Source organism: Saccopteryx bilineata, chromosome 4, assembly GCF_036850765.1.
Source record: "Saccopteryx bilineata isolate mSacBil1 chromosome 4, mSacBil1_pri_phased_curated, whole genome shotgun sequence".
In the NCBI taxonomy this organism is placed as follows: Eukaryota; Metazoa; Chordata; class Mammalia; order Chiroptera; family Emballonuridae; genus Saccopteryx; species Saccopteryx bilineata.
The window spans coordinates 67,896,589-67,920,406 of record NC_089493.1 but is presented as its reverse complement, the minus strand read 5'-3'; the positions used below and the strand labels follow the sequence as shown (position 1 = coordinate 67,920,406).

Genomic DNA, 23,818 nt, shown 5'->3' with positions numbered 1-23,818 from the left:
ATTTTACTGAAACTGAAGGTGCTAAACTCCTCCCATGACTTTCTTAATTGCCAAATCGTTTGTCTTTGCATTCTACTTGCCCTCTGAACAGCTACTGATAATACATGATGGTTCCAATGATGTGTGTGGGTCAAATAAGTTTGCAAATCTGATGTATATGTTTGCTCACTTATAGTTTGTATTGGGTATGGGGGACAGGCTGTAAACAGGCAGGGTTTTATAGCCTAAGTCTTAGTTTTTTGTGTTTTTTTTTTTGTGTGTGTGTGTGTATGTTTTTTAAAATATTTTTTTAAATGTTTCCTTTATTTATTTATTTATTTATTTATTTATTTATTTATTTACAGAGACAGAGAGAGGGATAGACAGGGACAGACAGGAACAAAGAGATGAGAAGCATCAATTATCAGTTTTTCGTTGTGACACCTTAGTTGTTCATCGATTGCTTTCTCATATGTGCCTTGACTGCAGGCCTTTAGCAGACTGAGTAACCCCTTGCTCGAGCCAGCGACCTTGGGTCCAAGCTGGTGAGCTGTTTGCTCAAATCAGGTGAGCCTGCGCTCAAGCTGGCGAGCTCGGGGTCTCGAACCTGGGTCCTTGGCATCCCAGTTTGACGCTCTATCCACTGTGCTAGTGCCTGGTCAGGCCTAAGTCTTAGTTTTAAGACTAAGCTTATCTCACCCTTTTAATACTAATATCTTCTCAACACTAAGCCTTTTCCCACACCCTTGACTGTTATGATGTGGGGTGGTGCACTCTTATGAGGAATCCCATTTATGCCTTAGATAAGTGGCTTTGTATCAGAGACTTCCTTATTTGTATATTGGCTTAAGGGTTTTGATTTCTACACCATAAAATAAGGGAGACCAGGGGGGCTCTCTCTCTCTGTTCCTGAAATTAGCATTGTAGAGGAGAGGCAGCCAAGATGACAGAGTGCTGAAGGAGAAGCCAGTTTGTGCAGATGAAGGAGATGGGGAACAGAGGTGAATAAGGATGGTGAGGTAGAAACCTTTGATTCTAGGAATACTTGGACAAGTCAGTGGCTTTGGAATGGAAAGGGAAGTGTTTTCCCACTGTGTATATTTCTCGCCCACCGGGTACGAGCTAGGATTAAAGGTAATGGCCCACCAGTTCTTGGCTACTGTCTGTCCAAATCAAATGCAAACCTGCACGGGCCAAGCGGCTGTGATGGTGGCTGTGGCTACTGGCTTTACAATGTGTTTCTAAGAAACCTGGAAATAAGATTACTTTTTAAGAGCTAAACTAGTGAAAAGCAACAGATAATGACTATAATTGTGTGGGACTTTGGAAACCATCAAAACTTAACCAGGTTGTCCTGGGTAGAATCTCAGACAGGAAGAACTGGACTGGGATTGCAATTTAGAAAGAAAAAAAAATACTACACTCCCTTAGGAAAAGGATAAAAAGAGGTATTTAAACTACAGGAGTTCAAGAGGCCAACTCTTGGACAAGGAGAGCCCTTGAGAGTGCTTAAGCTGGGTCAGCTTAGAAACTTTGTAAGATCACCTAATATTAGATCTTATTCCTTATTCACAAAGTAATTTTCTAAAAATTTGCCTCCTTTTATGCAGAACTACAGGGATAAAAGAATGCACTAGTTAGGCTAACTGAAACATCTAACAGTTGTATTTTTAATAAATTGGCATTCTGATATATATATATCGTATGTAAATGCATTTGTGAGCTTGAGTTAACATCTGCTAGACACACATATATATTTTAAAAATTCAGTATATGAGGCCTTGGATAAAGAGAATCTATTCGTGAAAGAAAATGGCATTTGCATGAAGACAGGTTTGAACTTCTGGGGGGCTGTCTTGGTCAGTAGAGAATTCACTCACAAAGGCCAATGCCTCATTGTGGGGACCTGTCTGGGAAGCCATCCCTCTCCAAGTAATAGTCCTCTACATTATCAACCATGGACCCTAATGTTAAAATTTTTACACTGATCACCCACATCCTGTTTCTTGACTTTCTTCTCTTGACCTATAAGATATCACTCTCATATTCTCAATTTCGCTGGCCATTCCTTCTTGTGTGCACACGTGTGTGTGTGTGTGTGTACAAGTGTGGTTTATTCATGTATGCTCAGATGGTTAATATTAATATATATTTTAATGTAATTTTCTAATTAAGTAAATTAAAGGAGAAGAACCAAATGGATCATTTCAAACACTCAGAAAAAGCATTGAATAAAGTTAAATAGTTAAATATTTAAGAAAAGAAAAAACAGGATGCTGCCTCTACTTTTGTCCCAGCCTTCATTCTATTTTCAACCTGTAGTTAGTGCGTTTAATATAGAAGTCATTGCCTGACCAGGCAGGGGCGCAGTGGATAGAGCGTTAGACTGGGATGTGGAGGACCCAGGTTCAAGACCCTGAGGTCGCCAGCTTGAGCGCAGGCTCATCTGGCTTGAGCAAAAAGCTCACCAGCTTGGACCCAAGGTCACTGGCTCGAGCAAGGGTTTACTCGGTCTACTGAAGGTCCACGGTCAAGGCACATATGAGAAAGCAATCAATGAACAACTAAGAAGTCGCAACAAAAAACTGACGATTGATGCTTCTCATCTCTCTCCTTTCCTGTCTGTCCCTATCTGTCCCTCTCTCTGACTGTCCCTGTAAATAAATAAATAAATATAAATAATAATAATAATATAGAAGTCATTAAGATTATGTCAGTCCTTTATGCAGAATCTGTCTTTTCCTTCTTATTCTCTTTTGAGTCTTTACTTGCCTGTTAATGGGAAAATTCTCACAATTCTGTTCTTGGAACCCTTTCTCTTCTTGTTTTACACTCTCCAGGAGATCATTTACAGCTTCAGTTGCCATCTAGATATTCTAGATCAGTGCTGTCCAGTAGAACTTTCTGCAATGATGGAAATATTCTGTATCTGTGCTATCTAGTGCAGTAGTCACTAGCCATACACGACTAGTGAGCATTTTAGATGTAACTAATGCAACTGAGGAACCAAATTTTAAACTTTATTTAAATTTGATTAAATTAGCCACAGGAGTTAGAATAACTGAGAAACTCTATTGACGGAAATTCTTATTAGGTCTGGAGCATGGTCCAAGAATTGGTATTTAACCGAAGCTCCCCCTAGTGATTCTGATGCACACATGCACAAGAGATTTTTCGGGCTTAGAATTTGGTAGGTATATAAAGATTTTTTAAAAGGTCAGGGGTCTTTTTGAGGTTTAGTTGATAGGAGTTTGAGTAAGGGAGATAATACCACACCCAATCCTATTCCTTAAACACCTGAGAGAGGAAGTTCATCTGCACCATTGCTGATATTATAGCAAATATCAAGAAGAGAATACATTTTTAACAAATGGAAGATAAGAGACTGAAAATCTAAGGGAAACCAAGTGAGATACGGAGTGCCCAAAACCCTGAGGATAAATGGTGACTTCTGTGAGCAAAGCCTGGGGAAACTTACCAAAATAAGCAGGTCAGATAACTGTAAAAAGAGCTGTTTCAAAAATTTCAATGTTGGAACTAGAACCTGGAAAGTGGAGGATGCCACTTCTCTGGAGATTTAGAGAGATGAGGGAACTTTATATGAACTGGAAAGGTTAGATAAATGTTGAATGAATTAAAAAGAATGATAAACAGTGGGGTTTGGAAGAAACCTTTAGCCTGACCTGTGGTGGTGCAGTGGATAAAACATTGACCTGGAAGGCTGACGTCGCTGGTTCAAAACCCTGGGCTTGCCTGGTCAAAGCACATATGGAAGCTGATGCTTCCTTCTCTTACTCCCATCTCTCTCTCTCTCTCTCATATCTCTAAACTAAATAAATAAAATATCTTAAAAATATAAAATCTTAAAAAAAAAACTTTAAACCTTTAAAATTTCATTAAGTATTTGCCACACTGTTTCTAAAACTTCCCTCAACTCTATTTACATGTGTCCTGACAGTAAACTACCATAAGTTGAATGGCTTCTGAGTTGTCTTAGGATATTCCTTGCTAAAGTCTTTTAAAAAATCAGTCTTTATTCCTAATTAATAATGGGCATTGCCTTATCATCTATCACCTATCACACAACAAATTATAAACTTTATTGCTAAGAATATTGATGAAAAGCATATTTTAATGCCTGGCCATAATTTCTAGTGGGAAAAAAAGAATGAAAAAAAAAAGGCAAAATGAGTGGGAAAGAAATAAGCTTTTTTCTTTTCTTTTCTTTTCCTTTTTTCTTTCTTTTTCTTTCTTTCTTTTCTTTCCTGTCTTTCTTTTTTTCTTTCTTTTCTTCTTTCTTTTTCATTTCCTTCCTTCCTTCCTCTTTCTTTCTTTTTAAGATTTTAAAAATTGATTTTACAGAGACAAACTAGGGCAAAGGGAGAGGAAAAAGTATCAACTAAGTTTTTTCACTTTAATTGGTTATTGCTTGTTTATACTTCTTTCACTTGAGTTATTCATTGCTTGCCTGTCGGATTTGCCTTGACCCGACAAGCCCAGAGTTATGAACTGACAACCTTCTCGTTCCAGGTCAAGGTTTAATCCAATGCATCACCACAGGCCAGGCAAAAAATAAGCTTCCACTTAGAGTTGAATCTTGGCTCTTGTGCTGTGAGACTTTGGGTAAGCTATTCAAGCTCCTTTACTTTTACTGTAGAATATATCCATATTGTCTCTAAGTATGAGTTTAATTATTAAATATAAATTGCTTACAGTGCATAGAATGTCGGACTAGGACGCAGAGGACCCAGGTTTGAAACCCTGAGGTCGCCAGCTTGAGCACAGGTTCATCCGGCTTGAGCACTGGTGCATCCGGCTTGAGCACAGGTTCACCAGCTTGAGCGTGGGATCCTAGACATGACTCCATGGTCACTGGCTTGAGCAAGGGGTCACTTGCTCTGCTGTAGCGCCCCCCCGCCCGCAAGGCACATATAAGAAAGCAATCAATGAACAACTAAGGAAATACAACAAAAATTGACGCTTCTCATCTCTCTCCCTTCCTGCCGGTCTGTCCCTCTCTGTCTCTCTTTGTCTCTATCACACACACACAAATTGTTTACAGTACCTGGCACATAATAGGTATTCATGTTCTCTTTCTCCTCCCACAGTGCCCAAGTTTAAGACCTGTATTTCTCACAGATAATTCATGATGGAATAGAATGGGCTGATTCCAAGTCTTTGGGATTGAGAGTGAGTGACTTCCTACTGTGATGAAAAGCCTACTTCCCATCTAGACTTATACTGTTAGTTCCTAAGGCTAGTAGGCCATATACCAAAATTTTAACAGTGACTATCTCTGTAAAGTGACAGCTAGAAGGCAGACAGAGGGAAGGAGTTTCACATTTAGTTTATATAATTATGTGGTATGAAAATCTTTATTTGTATTTATTTATTTATTTTTGAGAGAGAGAGAGAGAGAGAGAGAGAGAGAGAGAGAGACAGGAACATCGAGCTACTTCTGTATGTGCCCTGACTGGGGAATCAGACCGGCAGCCTTCATGCTCCAGAACAATGCTCCAACCAACTGAGCTATCTGGCCAGGGCTAAAATTTGTTTTTTGAAATTTTTTATAATAAACATGTGTAGCGTAAGTTTTGAAAAATAAACTTTAAGAACAATCACTGCTTCATTTATAAAACCAGTTAGAGAAAGTGGGGATCCCAAGGATGAAGTGTTTTGTTTTTTAGAAAGAGGGAGAAACATTGATTTGTTGTTCTGCTTCTTTACGCACCCGCCGGCTAATTCCTGCTTGTGCCTCAACTAGGGATATAACCCATAACCCTGGCATATTGTAAGGATGCTCCAACCACCTGAGCCACCCAGCCAGTCCCCAAGGATAAAGCTTTTCAAAGAGAAATTGTTTCCTTTCTTTAACCCTCTGTAAAAGACTAATCGTGTGGGAGATGGTAAGAGAAGGGAGCCTTTCTACTGAGTGCCTTGCGGCCAGTCCTTCTTCCATAACTTAGTATTTTTCATTCTCTACTGATAAGAAAATTTCTAAAGAATTTCTATAGGTTATTTTTGACCCAGAGTTCCTATTTATTTATTTATTTGGAGTTCCTTTTTAAAGGTAGTTATCAGCTTTCTTCTTTTTTAAATTTATTGATTCTTAGAGAGAGGAAGAGGGAGAAATATTGATTTGCTCTTCCATCTATTCACACGTTCATTAGTTGATATACATACGTATCCTGATGGCAGATTGTACCCACAGCCTTGGTGTGTTTGGGACGACACTCTGACCAATTGAAACACCCAGCCTGGTGTCTGCTGGTACCTTTACCTGCATGCCAACACACAATATGACAATCTGTGAATACAAAGTGCAGTGATGTAGGAAGTATGGTAAAATCCTAGCCTGTAACGAAAGAAGGGAGGAAAAGAACCATTATGATAGATATAGTACCAGAGCAAGTGAGAGCAGAGAGGTGCTGGGTGACCACACCTCACTGGGAAAAACAACATGGACAAAAAGACCCTAAGTAGAGCGAAAAAATGTCAGCACGCTTCCCTTGCTCAAGCTAGCCAGGAAGAGCACAAGATGCACATGGATGCTTCAATCATCTTGAATTTTTCTAAAATATGCTCAGAAAGGTGGAATACCATGTTCTAGAAAGAATTCTGTAAAAATTACAATGTGATTGCCACATGAAAAGACACATGCAGCCTGACCAGGCAGAGGTGCAGTGGATAGACTGTTGGACTGGGATGCGGAAGACCCAGGTTCAAGACCCCGCGGTCGCCAGCTTGAGCGCGGGCTCATCTGGCTTGAGCAAAAAAACAGCTCACCAGCTTGGACCCAAGGTCGCTGGCTTGAGCAAGTGGTTACTTGGTCTGCTGAAGGCCCGCAGTCAAGGCACATATGAGAAAGCAATCAATGAACAACTAAGGTGTCACAACGAAAAACTGATGGTTGATGCTTCTCATCTCTCTCCGTTCCTGTCTGTCCCTATCTATCCCTCTCTCTGGCTCTCTCTCTCTGGCTCTCTCTCTCTGTCCCTGGAAAAAAAAAAAAAGCATACAATATAAATTACTAATTTTTAGATTACTAAAGAAGTCAAAGAAGCAATAACTTAAAACAAATTTTAAAGCATTTTGGTATTTTGACTACTTGTTTTTCCAAGTTTTATATAAATTTATTAATATTAACTTTTATAATTTTTTTTTTTTTTACAGAGGCAGATAGGGACAGACAGACAGGAACGGAGAGATGAGAAGCATCAATCATCAGTTTCTCGTTGTGCGTTGCAACTTCTTAGTTGTTCATTGATTGCTTTCTCACATGTGCCTTGACCGCGGGTCTTCAGCAGACCAAGTAACCCCCTGCTGGAGCCAGCGACCTTGGGTCCAAGCTGGTGAGCTCTTTGCTCAAGCCAGATGAGCCCGCGCTCAAGCTGGCGACCTCGGGGTCTCGAACCTGGGTCCTTTCGTATCCCAGTCCGACGCTCTATCCACTGCGCCACCACCTGGTCAGGCTATTAATATTAACTTTTGTCAAATGTATAGGTCTAAATATGAGTATTGAAATACTTATTGCAGCCCTGGCCGGTTGGCTCAGCAGTGGAGCATCAGCCTGGCGAGCGGGAGTTCCGGGTTCGATTCCCGGCCAGGGCACACAGGAGAGGCGCCCATCTGCTTCTCCACCCCTCCTCTTCTCCTTCCTCTCTGTCTCTCTTTCCCTCCCGCAGCAAGGCTCCATTGGAGCAAGGATGGCCCGGGCGCTGGGGATGGCTCTGTGGCCTCTGCCTCAGGCGCTGGAATGGCTCTGGATGCAACAGAGCTATGCCCCAGAGGGGCAGGGCATCGCCCCCTGGTGGGCATGCTGGGTGGATCCCGGTCGGGCGCATGCAGGAGTCTGTCTGACTGCCTCCCCGTTTCCAGCTTCGGAAAAAAGAAAAAAAAAGAAATACTTATTGCAAGGCCTGACCAGGCGGTGGCACAGTGGACAGAGCGTCGGACTGGGATGCGGAGGATCCAGGTTCAAGACCCGAGGTTGCCAGCTTGAGCGCAGGCTCATCTGGTTTGAGCAAGGTTTACCAGCTTGGACCCAAGGTCGCTGGCTTGAGCAAGGGATTACTTGGTCTGCTTAAGGCCCGTGGTCAAGGCACATATGAGAAAGCAGTCAATTAAAAACTAAGGTGTCTCAACGAAAAACTTATGATTGATGCTTCTCATCTCTCTCCGTTCCTATCTGTCTGTCCCTATCTATCCCTCTCTCTGACTGTCTCTGTATTAAAAAAAAAAAAAAAAAAAAAAAAAAGCCTGACCTGTGGTGGCGCAGTGGATAAAGCATCGACCTGGAAATGCTGAGGTCGCTGGTTTGAAACCCTGGGCTTGCCTGGTCAAGGCACATATGGAAGTTGATGCTTCCAGCTCCTCCCCCCTTCTCTCTCTCCTCTCTAAAAATGAATAAATAAAATAAAAATAAAAACATGAAAAAAAATCCCAATTAGTTTTAAAAAAAAAAAAAGATACTTATTGTAAGAATTAGATGTCAGAATTTAAGAAGAGAAGGCACGGTACTCTCACCCCATCCACTAAATCACAAAGACCTAGAAGGGTTAGAGAGGATTCTTACGAGTTTATCCCTTCAGATACCATTAGAGCTAGGATTACAATCCAAACCTTCTGGGTCCCAATCTCATGTAATTTCCACACAGCCTGATGATTGAGAACAAATATTCACAAATGTGTCACTGAAATTTTTTTCTTTTACTTTTTATTATTTATTTTTTTTATTTCTTTTTTTTACAGAGTCAGAGAGGGACAGACAGGGACAGAGAGGAACGAAGAGAGATGAGAAGCATCAATCTTCAGTTTTTCCATTGTGGCACTTTAGTTGTTCATTGACTGCTTTCTCATATGTGCCTTGACCGTGGGGCTACAGCAGACCAAGTAACCTCTTGCTCGAGCCACTGACCTTGGGTGCAAGCTGGTGAGCTATTTTTTTTTTTCAAACCAGATGAGCCCACTCTCAAGCTGGCGACCTTGGGGTCTCGAACCTGGGTCTTCCGCATCCCAGTCCAATGCTCTATCCACTGCGCCACTGCCTGGCCAGGCTTCTTTTACTTTTATGAAATACAAATAACCATTTCTCCTCTGGGTTATTTATTTATTTATTTATTCATTCATTCATTTTAGAGAGGAGAGAGAGAAAGAGAGAAAGAGAGCATCAACTCCCATATGTGCCTTGACCAGGCAAGCCCAGGGTTTTGAATCGGTGACCTCAGGGTTCCAGGTCTCCACCCCTCCCCCTCTCCTTCCTCTCTCTCTCTCTCTCTTCCCCTCCCTCAGCCGAGGCTCCATTGGAGCAAAGATGGCCCGGGCACTGGGGATGGCTCCTTGGCCTCTGCCCCAGGCACTAGAGTGGCTCTGGTTGCAACAGAGCATTGCCCTCTGGTGGGCGTGCCGGGTGGATCCCGGTCGGGCGCATGCGGGAGTCTGACTCTCTCCCCGTTTCCAGCTTCAGAAAAAACAAACAAAAAATCCCAAAACAAATAAAGTAAATTTTGGCCCTGGCCGGTTGGCTCAGTGGATAGAGTGTGGACCCTGTGTGCAGACGTCCTGGGTTCGATTCCAGGTCAGGGCACACAGGAGAAGCAACCATCTGCTTCTCATCCCTTCCCCCTCACTGTTCTCTCTTCCTCTCTCAGGCTTGATTGGTTCAAGTGTTGACCATGTGTACTGAGGCTTGGTTGGTCCAAGCATCAGCCTCACGTACTGAGGACAGCTTGGTTGATTTGAGCATCCACCCAACAGGGCTTGCCAGGTGGATCCCTGTAGGATGCATATGGGAGTGTATCTCCCCTCCTTTCACTTAAAAAAATAGAAAAAAAAATTTTAAGAGGCTTCTTACTGGCCAAACCACACTTATTACCTGTCCAGATTCTCTTGAATAGTCTACCCATTAGCCAGGTTCCAAAATCAAGATCTTCCAGTCTCTCAAATTCCAGACTGCTCACCTGGCTCTAGACTCCCAGGTCTCTTAGGACAGGCCCACTTTAGTACCCGTTTTCTAACTTGCAACTTTGTCCCTGTACTTGTGCCTTATCTGACCTGCTCTTAGCCACTGTCTCTACACAAACATGTAAAACCACTCTTCTTTTTTTTTTTTTTTAAATATTTTTTATTATTATTTTTTAATTTATTTTAGAGAGGAGAGGGAGAGACAGAGGAGAGACAGAAGGGGGAGGAGCTGGAAGCATCAACTCCCATATGTGCCTTGACCAGGCAAGCCCAGGGTTTCGAACCGGCGACCTCAGCATTTCCAGGTCAATGCTTCATCCACTGCGCCACCACAGGTCTGGCAGACCACTCTTCTTTTTAAAAAAATATTTTTAGCGAGAGAGAGAGAGAGAGGCAGAAAGGGAGTAATAAGAAAGAAGCATTAACTCATAGTTGCGGCACCTTAGTTGTTCATTGACTACTTTCTCATTATGAGGCATGGGGGGCTGCAGCCAAGCCAGTGACCTCTTGCTCAAGCCACAGACCTTGGGCTTCAAGCCAGCGACCCTGTGCTCACGCTGGTGAGCCTACGCTCAAGCCAGTGACCTTGGGGCTTCGAACGTGTATTCTCAGCATCCTAGGCTGACCCCTCTATCCACTGCACAATGACCTGGTCAAGCAAGCCACTCTTCTTTCTAAGGGGAATAGAGAGAAGGATTTTGATGCACTCAGCCCTGTTCCCTTGCTCAGTGGCTTTTCTCAGTTGCCAAATGCCTTTCATTGAGACCCTAAATAAGAAAATAAATTGGGACAAGGCTCAAGGTTTCTCCCCCTCTCCTCTTGTCAGTTGTAAAGCCAGAATAGAAACTGCCAGATGCCTATCAGAAATTCACTCAATCACATCTCATCTAAAAAATAAAAGCCAAGTACACTTTTTCTTTTTTTGGCATATATTTACAATATAAATACTAATTTGTTTTCAAAGTACATATTCTTTTAACAATTTGCAAAAATTATCTAGCATGGGACAGCCATTTAATGTAAAGTCTCTGTAGTGGTGATTAAGGAAAAATAGAACTGTTTTGAGAATAAGGATTCTAGAAAGACTATGAATGAGCATGATAATCTGAACTTGCAAGGGGAATGTGAAGCAGCTTAGACCACAATGCACTGCCAATACAGAATGTGAAAGGACTATGATGTGAGACAGCAACCTGAAGGGGGTGTTGGAGAAACTAAATCTGGGAGATACAAAAAGTACACATGCTTGCATAGTGCATTTATCTTAAAGAAGCTCAATACTTCATTCTCGTTTTCAGTAACTTAAATGAATAGTACTTAAAACACATCACACAAAATTAAAGACTTGTGCATATATTTCAGATTTCAACATTAATGTTAAAAATGCATAGTATGATTTTACATAGGATTTGTGCTACATTAGAACACTAACGACAAACATCACTTGAGTATTAAGGAAAACATTAAATATTAAATAACTGAGAAATAAAATGTGTAAACACTAATCTAAAGGGGGTTTTGCTATTGCAACATGTCCCATGAAGTGGTTTCAACAGTACAAAAGGGCTTAGGACATGAGTGTTTCCAGTCTACTTGGAATATGTGGATCTCGTTCCAGGAATCCTTTAATAAAAACTGGTCCAGGAGAACAGGAGAGGAGCCACTCTCCTGGTGGTTAATTTGGTACACTCCGTTCTATGCTAACTTTTACTTTGAAACTTGGGTGGTGAGTGAATACTTTGTCACTCCTTATCAACATCTTGGTGAAAATTGAGGGTTTATTGGCGATTCAGTGTAAGATTTGAGTTCATATGCAGCACCGCTATCAACTTCCATTGACTTTCTAGAGAAGAGGAGCCGTACATCTCTGTGGAGGTAGATCTTCCCAGATTTAGAACTCTGGAACCTGAATAAACAAACAAAAAGTGCATCAGCGAGGGCAGTGGCTGGCAAACTCATTAGTCAACAGAGCCAGATACCAACAGTACAACGACTGAAATTTCTTTTGAGAGCCAAATTTTTTAAACTTAAACTATATAGGTAGGTACCTTCCTTATCGAGGTAGCACCCGCACGTGGTATTTTGTGGAAGAGCCACACTCAGGGGGCCAAAGAGCTGCAGTTTGCCAACCAGGGAGCTAAGGAATGAGGCTTTAAGACAAAATAAAACCTCTGAACAATTAGTCTTCCTACCTTTATTAAGTTAATAGTAACTTTTTGACAAGGTGTTTAAACTCTTACATTGCCAAAATATGTGCTATATTAAGTGCCTTTCCCTTAACTATTCCCTAAACACTTTATACTCCACTTTCCCTCGTACAATGCCGGAGATGCTTCCTTCTGTAAATCTGCACATATACTCCTACCTTTTACCCCTGACACGACAATCCATGCACCTTTCTGCACCTACAGTGTCGTTTCAGTTCGCATCACCCAATTACACTAAATCGGGCTTTGCAGCTCTAGCATCTTCTAGCCACATAGATTGATCCATTTCATAACAACTTGCCCTTCCACAATTTTGAGTACATTAAAAACGATTCCAGCCTGACCAGGTGGTGGTGCAGTGGATAGAGTGTCAAACTGGGATGCAGAGGACCCAGGTTCGAGACCCCGAGGTCGCCAGCTTGGGCACGGGCTCATCTGGTTTGAGCTAAATAAAAAGCTCACCAGCTTGAGCCCAGGGTCGCTGGCTCGAACAATGAGTTACTCAGTCTGCTGTAGCCCCACAGTCAAGGCACATATGAGAAAGCAATCAATGAACTAAGGTGTCGCAACAAAAAACTGATGATTGATGCTTCTCATCTCTCTCCGTTCCTGTCTGTCTGTCCCTATCTATCCCTCTCTCTGACATTCTCTTTGTCTCTGTAAAAAAATAAAATAAAATTTTAAAGAAAGCCCTGGCCAGTTGGCTCAGCAGTAGAGCGTTGGCCTGGCGTGTGGGGGACCCGGTTCGATTCCCGGCCAGGGCACATAAGGAGAAGCGCCCATTTGCTTCTCCACCCTACCCCCCTCCTTCCTCTCTGTCTCTCTCTTCCCCTCCCACAGCCAAGGCTCCATTGGAGCAAAGATGGCCTGGGAGCTGGGGATGACTCCTTGGCCTCTGCCCCAGGCGCTAGAGTGGCTCTGGTCGCGGCAGAGCATCGCCCCCTGGTGGGCAGAGCGTTGCCCCTGGTGGGCGTGCCGGGTGGATCCCGGTCGGGCGCATGCGGGAGTCTGTCTGACTGTCTCTCCCCGTTTCCAGCTTCAGAAAAATACAAAAAAAAAAAAAAAAAAAATTAAACAAAATGATTCCACACTTGAAAAGCTGCCACAGAAAATAATCAAGTTTTGAGGGCATTCACAGGATGAGAGAGAACTGATATCATCAGTAGTGGCTAGCTAAATAAAACCTCATCATCATTAGAAATCATTTAAAATGTTAGTAGTGAAATGAAAACTGGTTATCAAAACTGTATATGGAATCATTTCTATCCCTTCCTAATTAATATTTATAGCATAACACAGGAAATTGGAATCTTTAATCATATAAACTTATCTGGCAGATAGTCAAACACAGCTTTTGCTGCTAATTTCTCTGGTTTTCTTTGCATACTAGAAATATGCTCTGGGTTTGTGGTTTTTATTCTTAAATTAAGAAATCTGGTGATTAGATATATACATTAGAGCAGACCTCTGACTGTCTCACTCTTCTCTCTGAAGTTTCTCATTATTTAATTTTTTTTTTAAATTCATTTTAGAGAGGAGAGGGAGGGAGGGAGGGAGGGAGAGAGAGAGAGAGAGAGAGAGAGAGAGGTAGAGAGAGGAGAAACAGAGAGAGAGAAGGGGGGGAGGAGCTGGAAGCATCAACTCCCATATGTGCCTTGACCAGGCAAGCCCAGGGTTTCAAACCGGCGACCTCAGCATTTCCAGGTCAACGCTTTATCCACTGCGCCACCACAGGTCAGGCAGTTTTTGATTATTTCAATCTGGTGGAGAACATGGTGAGCTTCAGGAACTGTGCCATACTTTGCAAAGGTTTCTTCAGAGCATATAAAGTATCTAATCATTATGTAGGGATTATAAAAGCTGGTGTAGTTAATTTTTACTTTGGTAAATGTTGGTTACATATGGCTATGGTTTTTAAAACTTCAAGAGGAATGACATCAAATGGAAGTTTAAAGAGAGTTGAATCTTTTCCTAGATTGGGCCGGGCGCTATTCTTAGTCTGCTATTTCATACTGTTTCTCTTTTAAGTCTTCCAAGTTGCGGGAGTGGTGGTGGTGGTGGAGAAGGGTACAGAGGGGATAATGGTGATGGGTGAGAACTTGACGTGGGGTGGTGAACACGCACAACACAATGTACAGATGATGTGTTGTAGAATTGTGCATCTGAAACCTGTATAATTTTGTTAACCAGTCTCTCCCAATAAATTCAATAAAAAAGAAAAAGAAAAGCTTTATTGTTTCACATTAATCTAAAAAGAAAATCTTCCAAGTCAGTTTTGGTATATTTTGCATTCCCACAATTTGCACATTTCCCATATGTGGAAAGTTGGGTTTAAATACATTGTGCTGGTTCAAAATGTCCTTAGGTTGCAGAACATCAGCCAGAAGACCCCAAGATAAGAGTACCAATTAAGCAGTGCTATGGGGCAACCAATTAACCTAATAGATGTTTTCAAGTATGGGACTTAAATGTACAGCTGACTTCTGATTCACTCTAGATCACCAAAAGACCAAATCATTGAAAGATAGTGGGTGGTCACCATCAGTAATAGATCAAAGAGGTCCTCTGCCAGGGCCCTGGATGAAAGATGCCTCCTTCTGATGAAGAGGATTCATGGAGTAAGGAATTGAACTCAGGCATGGCCTGTGGTGGCGCAGTGGATAACGCGTCAACCTGGAAATGCTGAGGTTGCCGGTTCGAAACCCTGGGCTTGCCTGGTCAAGGCACATATGGGAGTTGATGCTTCCAGCTCCTCCCCCCTTCTCTCTCTCTGTCTCTCTCTCTCCTCTCTAAAAATGAAGAAAAAAAAAACAAAACAAAAAAAACATCCACCTGGAATGCTGAGGTCACCGGTTCCAAACTGCAGGCTTGCCCAGTTAAGGAACATACAAAAAGCAATTACTGTAAGTTGATGCTTCCCACTCCTCCCTCTGCCTTTCTTTCTCTCTATCCTCTCTCTAAAATCAAGAAATACTGGCCCTGGCTGGTTGGCTCAGCGGTAGAGCGTCGGCCTGGCGTGCAGGAGTCCCGGGTTCAATTCCCGGCCAGGGCACACAGGAGAGGCGCCCATTTGCTTCTCCACCCCTCCCCCTCTCCTTCCTCTCTGTCTCTCTCTTCCCCTCCCGCAGCGAGGCTCCATTGGAGCAAAGATGGCCCGGGCACTGGGGATGGCTCTGTGGCCTCTGCCTCAGGCGCTAGAATGGCTCTGGACGCAACAGAGCGACGCCCCAGAGGGGCAAAGCATCGCCCCCTGGTGGGCATGCCGGGTGGATCCCGGTCGGGCGCATGTGGGAGTCTGTCTGACTGCCTCCCTGTTTCCAGCTTCGGAAATATGAAAAACAAAAAACAACAACAAAAAACAAATAAAATCAAGAAATAAATCTAAAAAAATAAAACAAAAATTAAGGTGAATTACTGACACTGATGTAATTAAGGATTTACTTATGAATGGAATCAGAAAAATATTAGGAATAGAGTTACAAGCAAAAGGCTATTGAGCTCTCTCTCCACCAGTAGACTTGCTCATTAATACTGACAGGTGGACTAGGATTTCAGGTCTGAAAAGTTTAGGATACTGGCTACTTGGACTTCAAGGGCATCCAAGTGGCATCTCACAACCTATGGCTGTGAGCTGATATTTCTAAGCTCTATGAGAACAGAGATTTTTTTTTTTTTTTTTTTTTTTTTTTTTTTTACAGAGACAGAGAGTCAGAGGGATAGATAGGGACAGACAGACAGGAACGGAGAGAGATGAGAAGCATCAATTATTAGTTTTTTGTTGCGTATTGTGACACCTTAGTTGTTCATTGATTGCTTTCTCATATGTGCCTTGACCGTGGGGCTACAGCAGACCGAGTAACCCATTGCTGGAGCCAGCGACCTTGGGTCCAAGCTGGTGAGTTTTGCTCAAACCAAATGAGCCCGCGCTCAAGCTGGTGACCTTGGGGTCTCGAACCTGGGTCCTCAGCATCCCAGTCCGACGCTCTATCCTCTGCGCCACCGCCTGGTCAGGCGAGAACAGAGATTTTTTTCACAGCTGTTTCCTAGTACCCAGAAGCATGTTTAATACAAATATTCATGGGAAGAATGAATGAAGGTTAAGAACTTTCCTAATACAGCAGCACTAGCCATGTGTGGCTACTGAACACCTGAAATATGGCCAGCTGAAATGGAATTGTGCTTTTAGTGAAAAATACATACTTGACTTTAAGTATTCAGTATAAATAATAAAGAATGTAAATATCTCATTCATATTTATATTTATAATAAATCATATAAAATATATGTATCATTTCTTTTTAATATTTTTAATGTAAGTACTAGAAAATAAAGAACTACATATATGGCTCATTATAATTCTATTAGACAGTACTGGTTTAGAAAATGTGTCTCACTGCCCCAAATGTACTAGCATTTGTTTTGATAAATTATTTTAAAACATTTTTCCATTGATTTAAGAAAGGAAGAGAACGAGGGAGGGAGAGAAGGAAAGAGGGAGAAAGAGAAAAAGAGAGAGGTGGAGGAAGAGAGAAGCATCAACTAGCTGTTCCACTTAGTTGTGCACTCATTCGTTGTACCCTGACCAGGAATTGAACCCGGGACCTCTTTGTGCCAGGACAACCCTTTCTCCACTGAGTCACCTGGCAAGGGCCTGACATAAATTAGTTCTTCTAAAGCAGTGGTAGTCAACCTGGTCCCTACCGCCCCCTAGTGGGCGTTCCAGCTTTCATGGTGAGCGGTAGCAGAGCAACCAAAGTATAAATAAAAAGATAGATTTAACTATAGGAAGTTGTTTTATAAAGATTTATTCTGCCAAACTTAGCGAAAATCCGACATAAAGTACTTGGTAAGTAATTATTATTATATACTTTAACTTGCTGTAACTCTGCTTTATAAATTTTATCAAGTAAAGTTACTTTCCTACTTTATAAATCACCATTACTGTGGAATCAGTGGGCGGTTAGAAAATTTTACTATCAGAGATACAAAAGTGGGTGGTAGGTATAAAAAGGTTGACTACCCCTGTTCTAAAGTAACATTTTTATTTTCAATTCAAACATTACCTCAGATGTATGAGGTAGCGTAATAACCGTTCTTCTGTATGTCGGATGTTCTCTTTATTAACACTTCTCTTCATTTCTTGTTTAACCGGTACAGAAAAAGTTCTTTGTCGTAGGAATGTCTGATGATTGGCTGGCATATTTCGCAAGTCATATATCACAACAAACATCTTCACCACAGTCTTATTAGGATTAAATAAGGTCTGAAGAAACAATATAGAAATTACTTTTAAAAAATGGTGATTTGCTGATTCGACTCAAAATGGTTGTGCCAACAATAAACTAGATTTTTAAATAATAAATTAATCCAATTAATTCCAGTGGATATAATTCAGTTTTGAGGACTAAAGTTTATGACATTTCAGAGGTTTATGAGCTGATACATATTACTTTAAAAACTGGTTCAATTTATCTTTTTATTTACCAATAAAAAATCCTAGAACAAATCAAAATCTTTAGTCACAAATTTCATATTAATAATAGACAATACATAACTTTTACTCCTTGTTCATAGTTTAGCTTCATTAAAGTACAGCAACTGCAAATTTCTCAAAGTAGAATATTAATTTTCCTCACATTTTAATAGTGAGCAAATAGAATTCTTAAAAACAAAACTTAGTAAAATAAGAGACTTTTTCTTACTGAGATATTTCCAAGTTTAGAAAACAAAGTTCATTATTAGGTACAAAGTAGGCTAAATAAAACTTCATGTTCTCATATCATAGTTAGATTCATTTCAAAAACTGCAGTGACACTTTTTAAAATTATCAATATCATGAATATACTAAAATATGTATTTAAATTCAATTGATACTTGGCTATAAATAATCAAAGGAATAGTACTTTTAAAAAGACTGACTTATAAACAAAACCCCAAGCTGCTGATCTGACTTTAACCAAATTACCAACACATCAATAGGTAACTTGGTGCCCATACTTTCTGAAGCTCATCCGTGGCACTGGACATCACTCACTGAATCAAAATGAGAAATATATCAATATTATGATCCAATTTGTTAAAACTAGTGAGTCTTAAGATTAAGGCTAATATATTCAACAAACCACACAACTAGCAAGTCAGAAGTTCAAACCATGTTCATATGTAATTAAACTATGTAAGAAATTAAATTTCATATTTAAAATTAACCATTAAAGTTGGCAGTCCTCAAATAAGAGATGAATGTGCTGCCTTTGTGTTTTTGCCTCATTATCATGACAACTGATAGCTAGCCTTCCAGTGACTCACTTTCACACAGCCAGAGGCAAGAGAACAGATTATCATCCTTTTAGATCAAAATTTCCAGGCAACATAAAAATTCTACTTTAATATGTAGTGATTCTTCCTCAGTAAAACTTACATGAATGTGTATATATATATAACTGCATAGTCCTGTTTCATTCCTGCATGATATTCAAGAAACATATGTGTAGACTCCTTTGCTGTACCAGAACAAAGGTGATGAATAAAAGTGGCCTTATGAGCACTGACCACACTGAAACCAAAGGTCATCAAAAGGCTTGTTGAGCCCTGGACAGTGGTTCAGTGGACAGAGCATTGGCCCAGTGTATGGACATCCTGGGTTCAATTCCTGGTCAGGGCACACAGGAGAAATGACCATCTGTTTCTCCCCCTATCACCTTCTCTTTCCCTCTTCCCCTCCCAAAGCTAGTGGCTCGATTGGTTCAAGTGTAGCCCCAGGTGCTAAGAATAGCTCCACTGGAGCATATTGGGCCTCGGGTACTAAAAATAGCTCAGTACTCCAGCATCAGGCCCAGATAGGGTTTCCGGGTGGGTTGGGGTGCATGCAAAAGTCTGCCTCACAATCTCTCCTCCTCTCACCTAAATAAATAATAAAAAGCTTGTTGAATTATACCAGATCCTAAGTGTGAGGGACTCACTAGACCTTCCTTATTTTATTTTATTTTTAATTTCAGCTTTATTTAGGTATAATTGACAAATATGTGTGAGACTCTTTTTAGTCTGCAAGAGCCAAATCTGGAATAGATAAGACTTCTGGGCTTTCAAGATGATCCTGGGTCTGACCTAGGGATGAACTCAGTGGCAAAGTGGCCTTGATATCAAATTACTCTTCTGAGAACCATAGACCAAGGACGATGAAGGACTGACTGCACTGGGCTAGAAGAGATCTCAGTTTGAATCCAAACAAGATCAACACCTAGACCAAAAGGAAGCATGCTTTCTCTGCCTTGTTATCTGTCACACTACATTGTGTATAACCACCTCATTAGATCAATGTAGAAATTATTAACCTAAGGATAATAGAATTTTGTTTCCCAAGTTTTCCTGCCAAGGAAATACTAATATTTGGGTTCTCCTTTTGAATAGGTTCATCTCAATCTGGCTTACTATTTTAAATAGAAGGCATAGGAAAGGCTAGGTTCTAATTATATTGAAAATAGCTTCTATTTAAGTTATGTAAACTGTCATATACTATTTTTCTAATGAATTCACCTTGATTAGCTAATTAAAGCTTTACTTTTTTGAAGGTCCCCAAATGGTCATTCCTGGGGCAGAGCAGGGAAACTCCAAACAAAGCTGCAGCCGCACTGTTACTTACCGAAGCTGTCGCAGCAGCAGTAGCAGGAGAAAGGGCTAAGGTCTATATGTGTGTGAGAGAATGATTATTGCAATTGTAGGCTATAAAACACATACCACTTGTATTGTTCCTGAAGGAGGTACTCGATAACCCCTTTTACCAAGGGACTCTAAAGTAATCACACCCTTGAAATAAAAGAAGACAAATTGAGTACAAATTGATGCGTATGTATATAAAAGACTAAAATAATAATAAATCATGTAATTACTAAAGTCTCTGAATTCTATTTCTATAAAAAAACATTAACATTGCATTAATAGAGATACAATCTATGAGTATGAAATAGGGTCCCACTGGTATGAAAACAATTTACTGTTCTACCTGGAGATGTTGCAATAAATAATATATAATAGCAAATATATAAAAAATAACAAATATATCAAATAAATATCAATTATATAACACCACACTGCATGACATTTCTAAGATATAGAAGAAGGTCCTTAACTAAAAAGGATAAAGGGAGATGACAGAATTATTCCCTTGTATCATGTGGGAGGAGGCAAATGAAGAAGCAAGATAATTTATTGGTCTTTAGACATATGAAACGTCAGGCAGGTGGAAGGATCTAAGTCTTGGCTAAAAATGAAGTCAATTCTTCAGTCATATGGGTTAGAGACAGACTAGTGTCATCAATATCATCTGTGAACTTTTTAGAAATGCAGAATTTCTGGCTTCTTTCCAGACTTACCAAATCAAATCTGCATTTTAAGATTTCCCAGATGATATCATACATGCATTAAAATTTGAGAGGCCATGGCTGTACTATATAACATTGTTTCTCTGAGAAAAATGTTCTAATCATTGCAACAGTCCAAAATTGGGAAAGAAGTATAAATTAAAACAAGGGAAGCTTTGAATGTGTGAAAATTTCTAGATAACCAGGATGACCAAAAGATGACAGGTGGTGACTGTGATACTTAATGCTCGAATAGCTTTAAGAAAAGAATGCTGCCTTGGCGGGAAAGCATCCACCCTGAAGCACAGGGGTTACAGTTCGATCCCCAGTCGGAGCACATAAGAAACATATCAGGCCCTGGCCGGTTGGCTCAGCGGTAGAGCGTCGGCCTAGCGTGCGGAGGACCCGGGTTCGATTCCCGGCCAGGGCACACAGGAGAAGCGCCCATTTGCTTCTCCACCCCTCCGCCGCGCTTTCCTCTCTGTCTCTCTCTTCCCCTCCCGCAGCCAAGGCTCCATTGGAGCAAAGATGGCCCGGGCGCTGGGGATGGCTCTGTGGCCTCTGCCTCAGGCGCTAGAGTGGCTCTGGTCGCAACATGGCGACGCCCAGGATGGGCAGAGCATCGCCCCCTGGTGGGCAGAGCTTCGCCCCATGGTGGGTGTGCCGGGTGGATCCCGGTCGGGCGCATGCGGGAGTCTGTCTGACTGTCTCTCCCTGTTTCCAGCTTCAGAAAAATGAAGAAGAGAAAAAAAAAAAAAAAAAAAAAAAACATATCAATGTTCTTTCTCTCTCACTAAAATCAGTTAGACGGGGGGGGGGAGGGGGGGCTGGCCGGTTGGCTCAGCGGTAGAGTGTAGGCCTGGCACGTGGAAGTCCCGGGTTTGATTCCCGGCCAGGGCACATAGGAGAAGCGCCCATTTGTTTCTCCACCCTTTCCCCTCTCCTTTCTCTTTGTCTCTCTCTTCTCCTTCTGCAGCCAAGGCTCCATTGGAGCAAAGTTGGCGCGGGCACTGAGGATGGCTTCATGGCCTCTGCCTCAGGCGTTAGAATGACTCTGATTGCAGCGGAGCAACACCCCAGGGACGGAACATTGTCCCCTGGTGGGCATGCCAGGTGGATCACAGTTGGGCACATGCAGGAGTCTGTCTATCTGCCACCTCCCACTTCTCACTTCGGGGGAAAAAATAAATAAAAAAGAAAAGAATGCTGATTCATTTGTTTTAACTGCGCTAATAGTTTTGAGTAATTAGAATAATTGCATACTCTATATTTCATACTCCATCATTTTATATTGTGCATGCAAAAACATGCCAACCTTATGGAAAAGTAAATATAAAACAGGAGTATCCTATCAGACAATATCTGTGTGTTTGAAAGACAGGCCAGGGCAGAGGTGGGTATAAAGGAGTGGACGGAGGTAAAAAGAAAAAAAAAAGACTTTAATATGAAAATATCACAAACTCCAAGTGAACAGCACTTGACATCATACTGTTAAATTAATATGTTAATATTGGGAAATGTTCATGAAAATAACACTGACAAATATACTGCTCAGAAAAATTAGGGGATATTTTGCCTGACCAGGCGGTGGCGCAGTGGATAGAGCGTCGGACTGGGACGCAGAGGACCCAGGTTCGAGACCCCGAGGTCGCCAGCTTGAGCGCGGGCTCATCTGCTTTGAGGAAAAAGCCCACCAGCTTGAACCCAAGGTCGCTGGCTCCAGCAAAGGGTTACTTGGTCTGCTGAAGGCCCGCGGTCAAGGCATGTATGAGAGAGCAATCAATGAATAACTAAGGTGTTGCAATGCGCAATGAAAAACTAATGATTGATGCTTCTCATCTCTCTCCGTTCTTGTCTGTCTGTCCCTGTCTATCCCTCTCTCTGACTCTCTGTCTCTGTAAAAAATAAATAAATAAAAATTAAAAAAAAGAAAAAAGAAAAAATAGGGGATATTTCAAAATGAACATGAAGTAAAAGTTGTTCAATTATGCAAATGAGATGCAAAACCAACTTCTATTTCATTGGTGAAAATGCACTGTACAAAAAACTGTAAGTACTTGGGTATCTGCACATTACCTGATCCCCTAATTTTTGTGAGCAGTGTATGATTATATCTTGACTAATATGATTTATCGTATGGTCATTTATGAAAATAGTGTATCAACAAACTGCATTCCAAATCCAAAAGAGCAATGAAGCTTTAAACACTTTCCCTCTTATAACTCTCTCTATAAAAAAATGGTATGGTATATACTGTCCCTCTTCTTCCTGGTTCCAGAAAGAAAAAGTAAAAAATATATAAATAGCTACCTTGATAATCACATGGCTAGAGGCAATACATTACTGTTTACCCTCCCCTAAATATATAAAGAAAAAGTGGTGAGGCAAAAATTACTATCAAGCCTGTATTTATTTCCTTTAATATATACAATTATAATAGTTTTCAGAACATGATAATAGTAACTAAATGAATTTATAAAGAAAGAATGTAGATTTAAAAAAACCCAACAACCTCCCTGGCCGGTTAGCTCAGTGGTAGAGCATCAGCCTGGTGTGCGGGAATCCCAGGTTTGATTCCCAGCCGGGGCACACACAGGAGAAGCGCCCATCTGCATCTGTTTTTCCACACCCCCCTCCTTTCTCTCTGTCTCTCTCTTTCCTTCCCGCAGCCAAGGCTCCATTGGAGCAAAGATGGCCCGGGCGCCGAGGATGGCTCCATGGCCTCTGCCTCAGGCGCTAAAATGGCTCTGGTTGCAACAGAGTGACACCCCGGATGGGCAGAGCATCGCCCTCTGGTGGGCGTGCCAGGTGGATCCCGGTCGGGCGCATGAGGGAGTCTGTCTGACTGCCTACCCGTTTCCAACTTCAGAAAAATACAAAAAAAACCCACAACAAAAACAAACAAAAAAAACCAACCTTAAAGTTTAAGGTAACATTTTACAATTTCTAAGCAATGGAAGACCAGTATGGCATGGGCAAAGTAGAAATTAGAAAGGAATTGAGGGAATTATTTGGATTTCTATTATTATTATTTTAATAGGTCAGTGCATCAATATTTTATGGTAGAAAATATTACTATACTTCTGGCATTTTAGCATGGAATAGAAAAGATAAACTAAATTGGGTCAAATCTCACAGAAAAACTTATTTTCAAATTATTGTGAAATAGAGAATACACAAAGCTAAGTAAAACAGAAGTTTACCTTAATCTGGTTACTTACAAAGAGAAGAAATAATATATGGCCCTGTTAATATTATGATAATGCAAGTTATACCATGAATTTGCTACTATCACACCTGCTTTCTAGACCT

The 23,818-nt window shown here is 41.2% G+C and overlaps 1 protein-coding gene across 6 annotated transcripts in view; it reads right to left on the bottom strand.

Moving 5' to 3' along the window:
- Positions 1–11,279: 11,279 nt before the first annotated feature.
- ATOSA (atos homolog A) overlaps positions 11,280–23,818 on the bottom strand; it is a 104,665-nt gene continuing 92,126 nt past the window's right edge. For 5 of the 6 annotated variants that reach the window (XM_066276283.1, XM_066276282.1, XM_066276281.1 and 2 more), the window contains 3 exons: positions 19,884–19,952; positions 17,213–17,412; positions 11,280–11,848 (listed from right to left, as the gene is read on the bottom strand). In XM_066276283.1, the coding sequence (XP_066132380.1) occupies positions 11,695–11,848; positions 17,213–17,412; positions 19,884–19,952 (423 nt within the window). In that variant the 3' untranslated portion in view covers positions 11,280–11,694. Of the gene's footprint in view, positions 11,849–17,212; positions 17,413–19,788; positions 19,953–23,818 lie in introns of those variants that run through there. The other variant, XR_010731279.1, reaches the window with a different exon arrangement.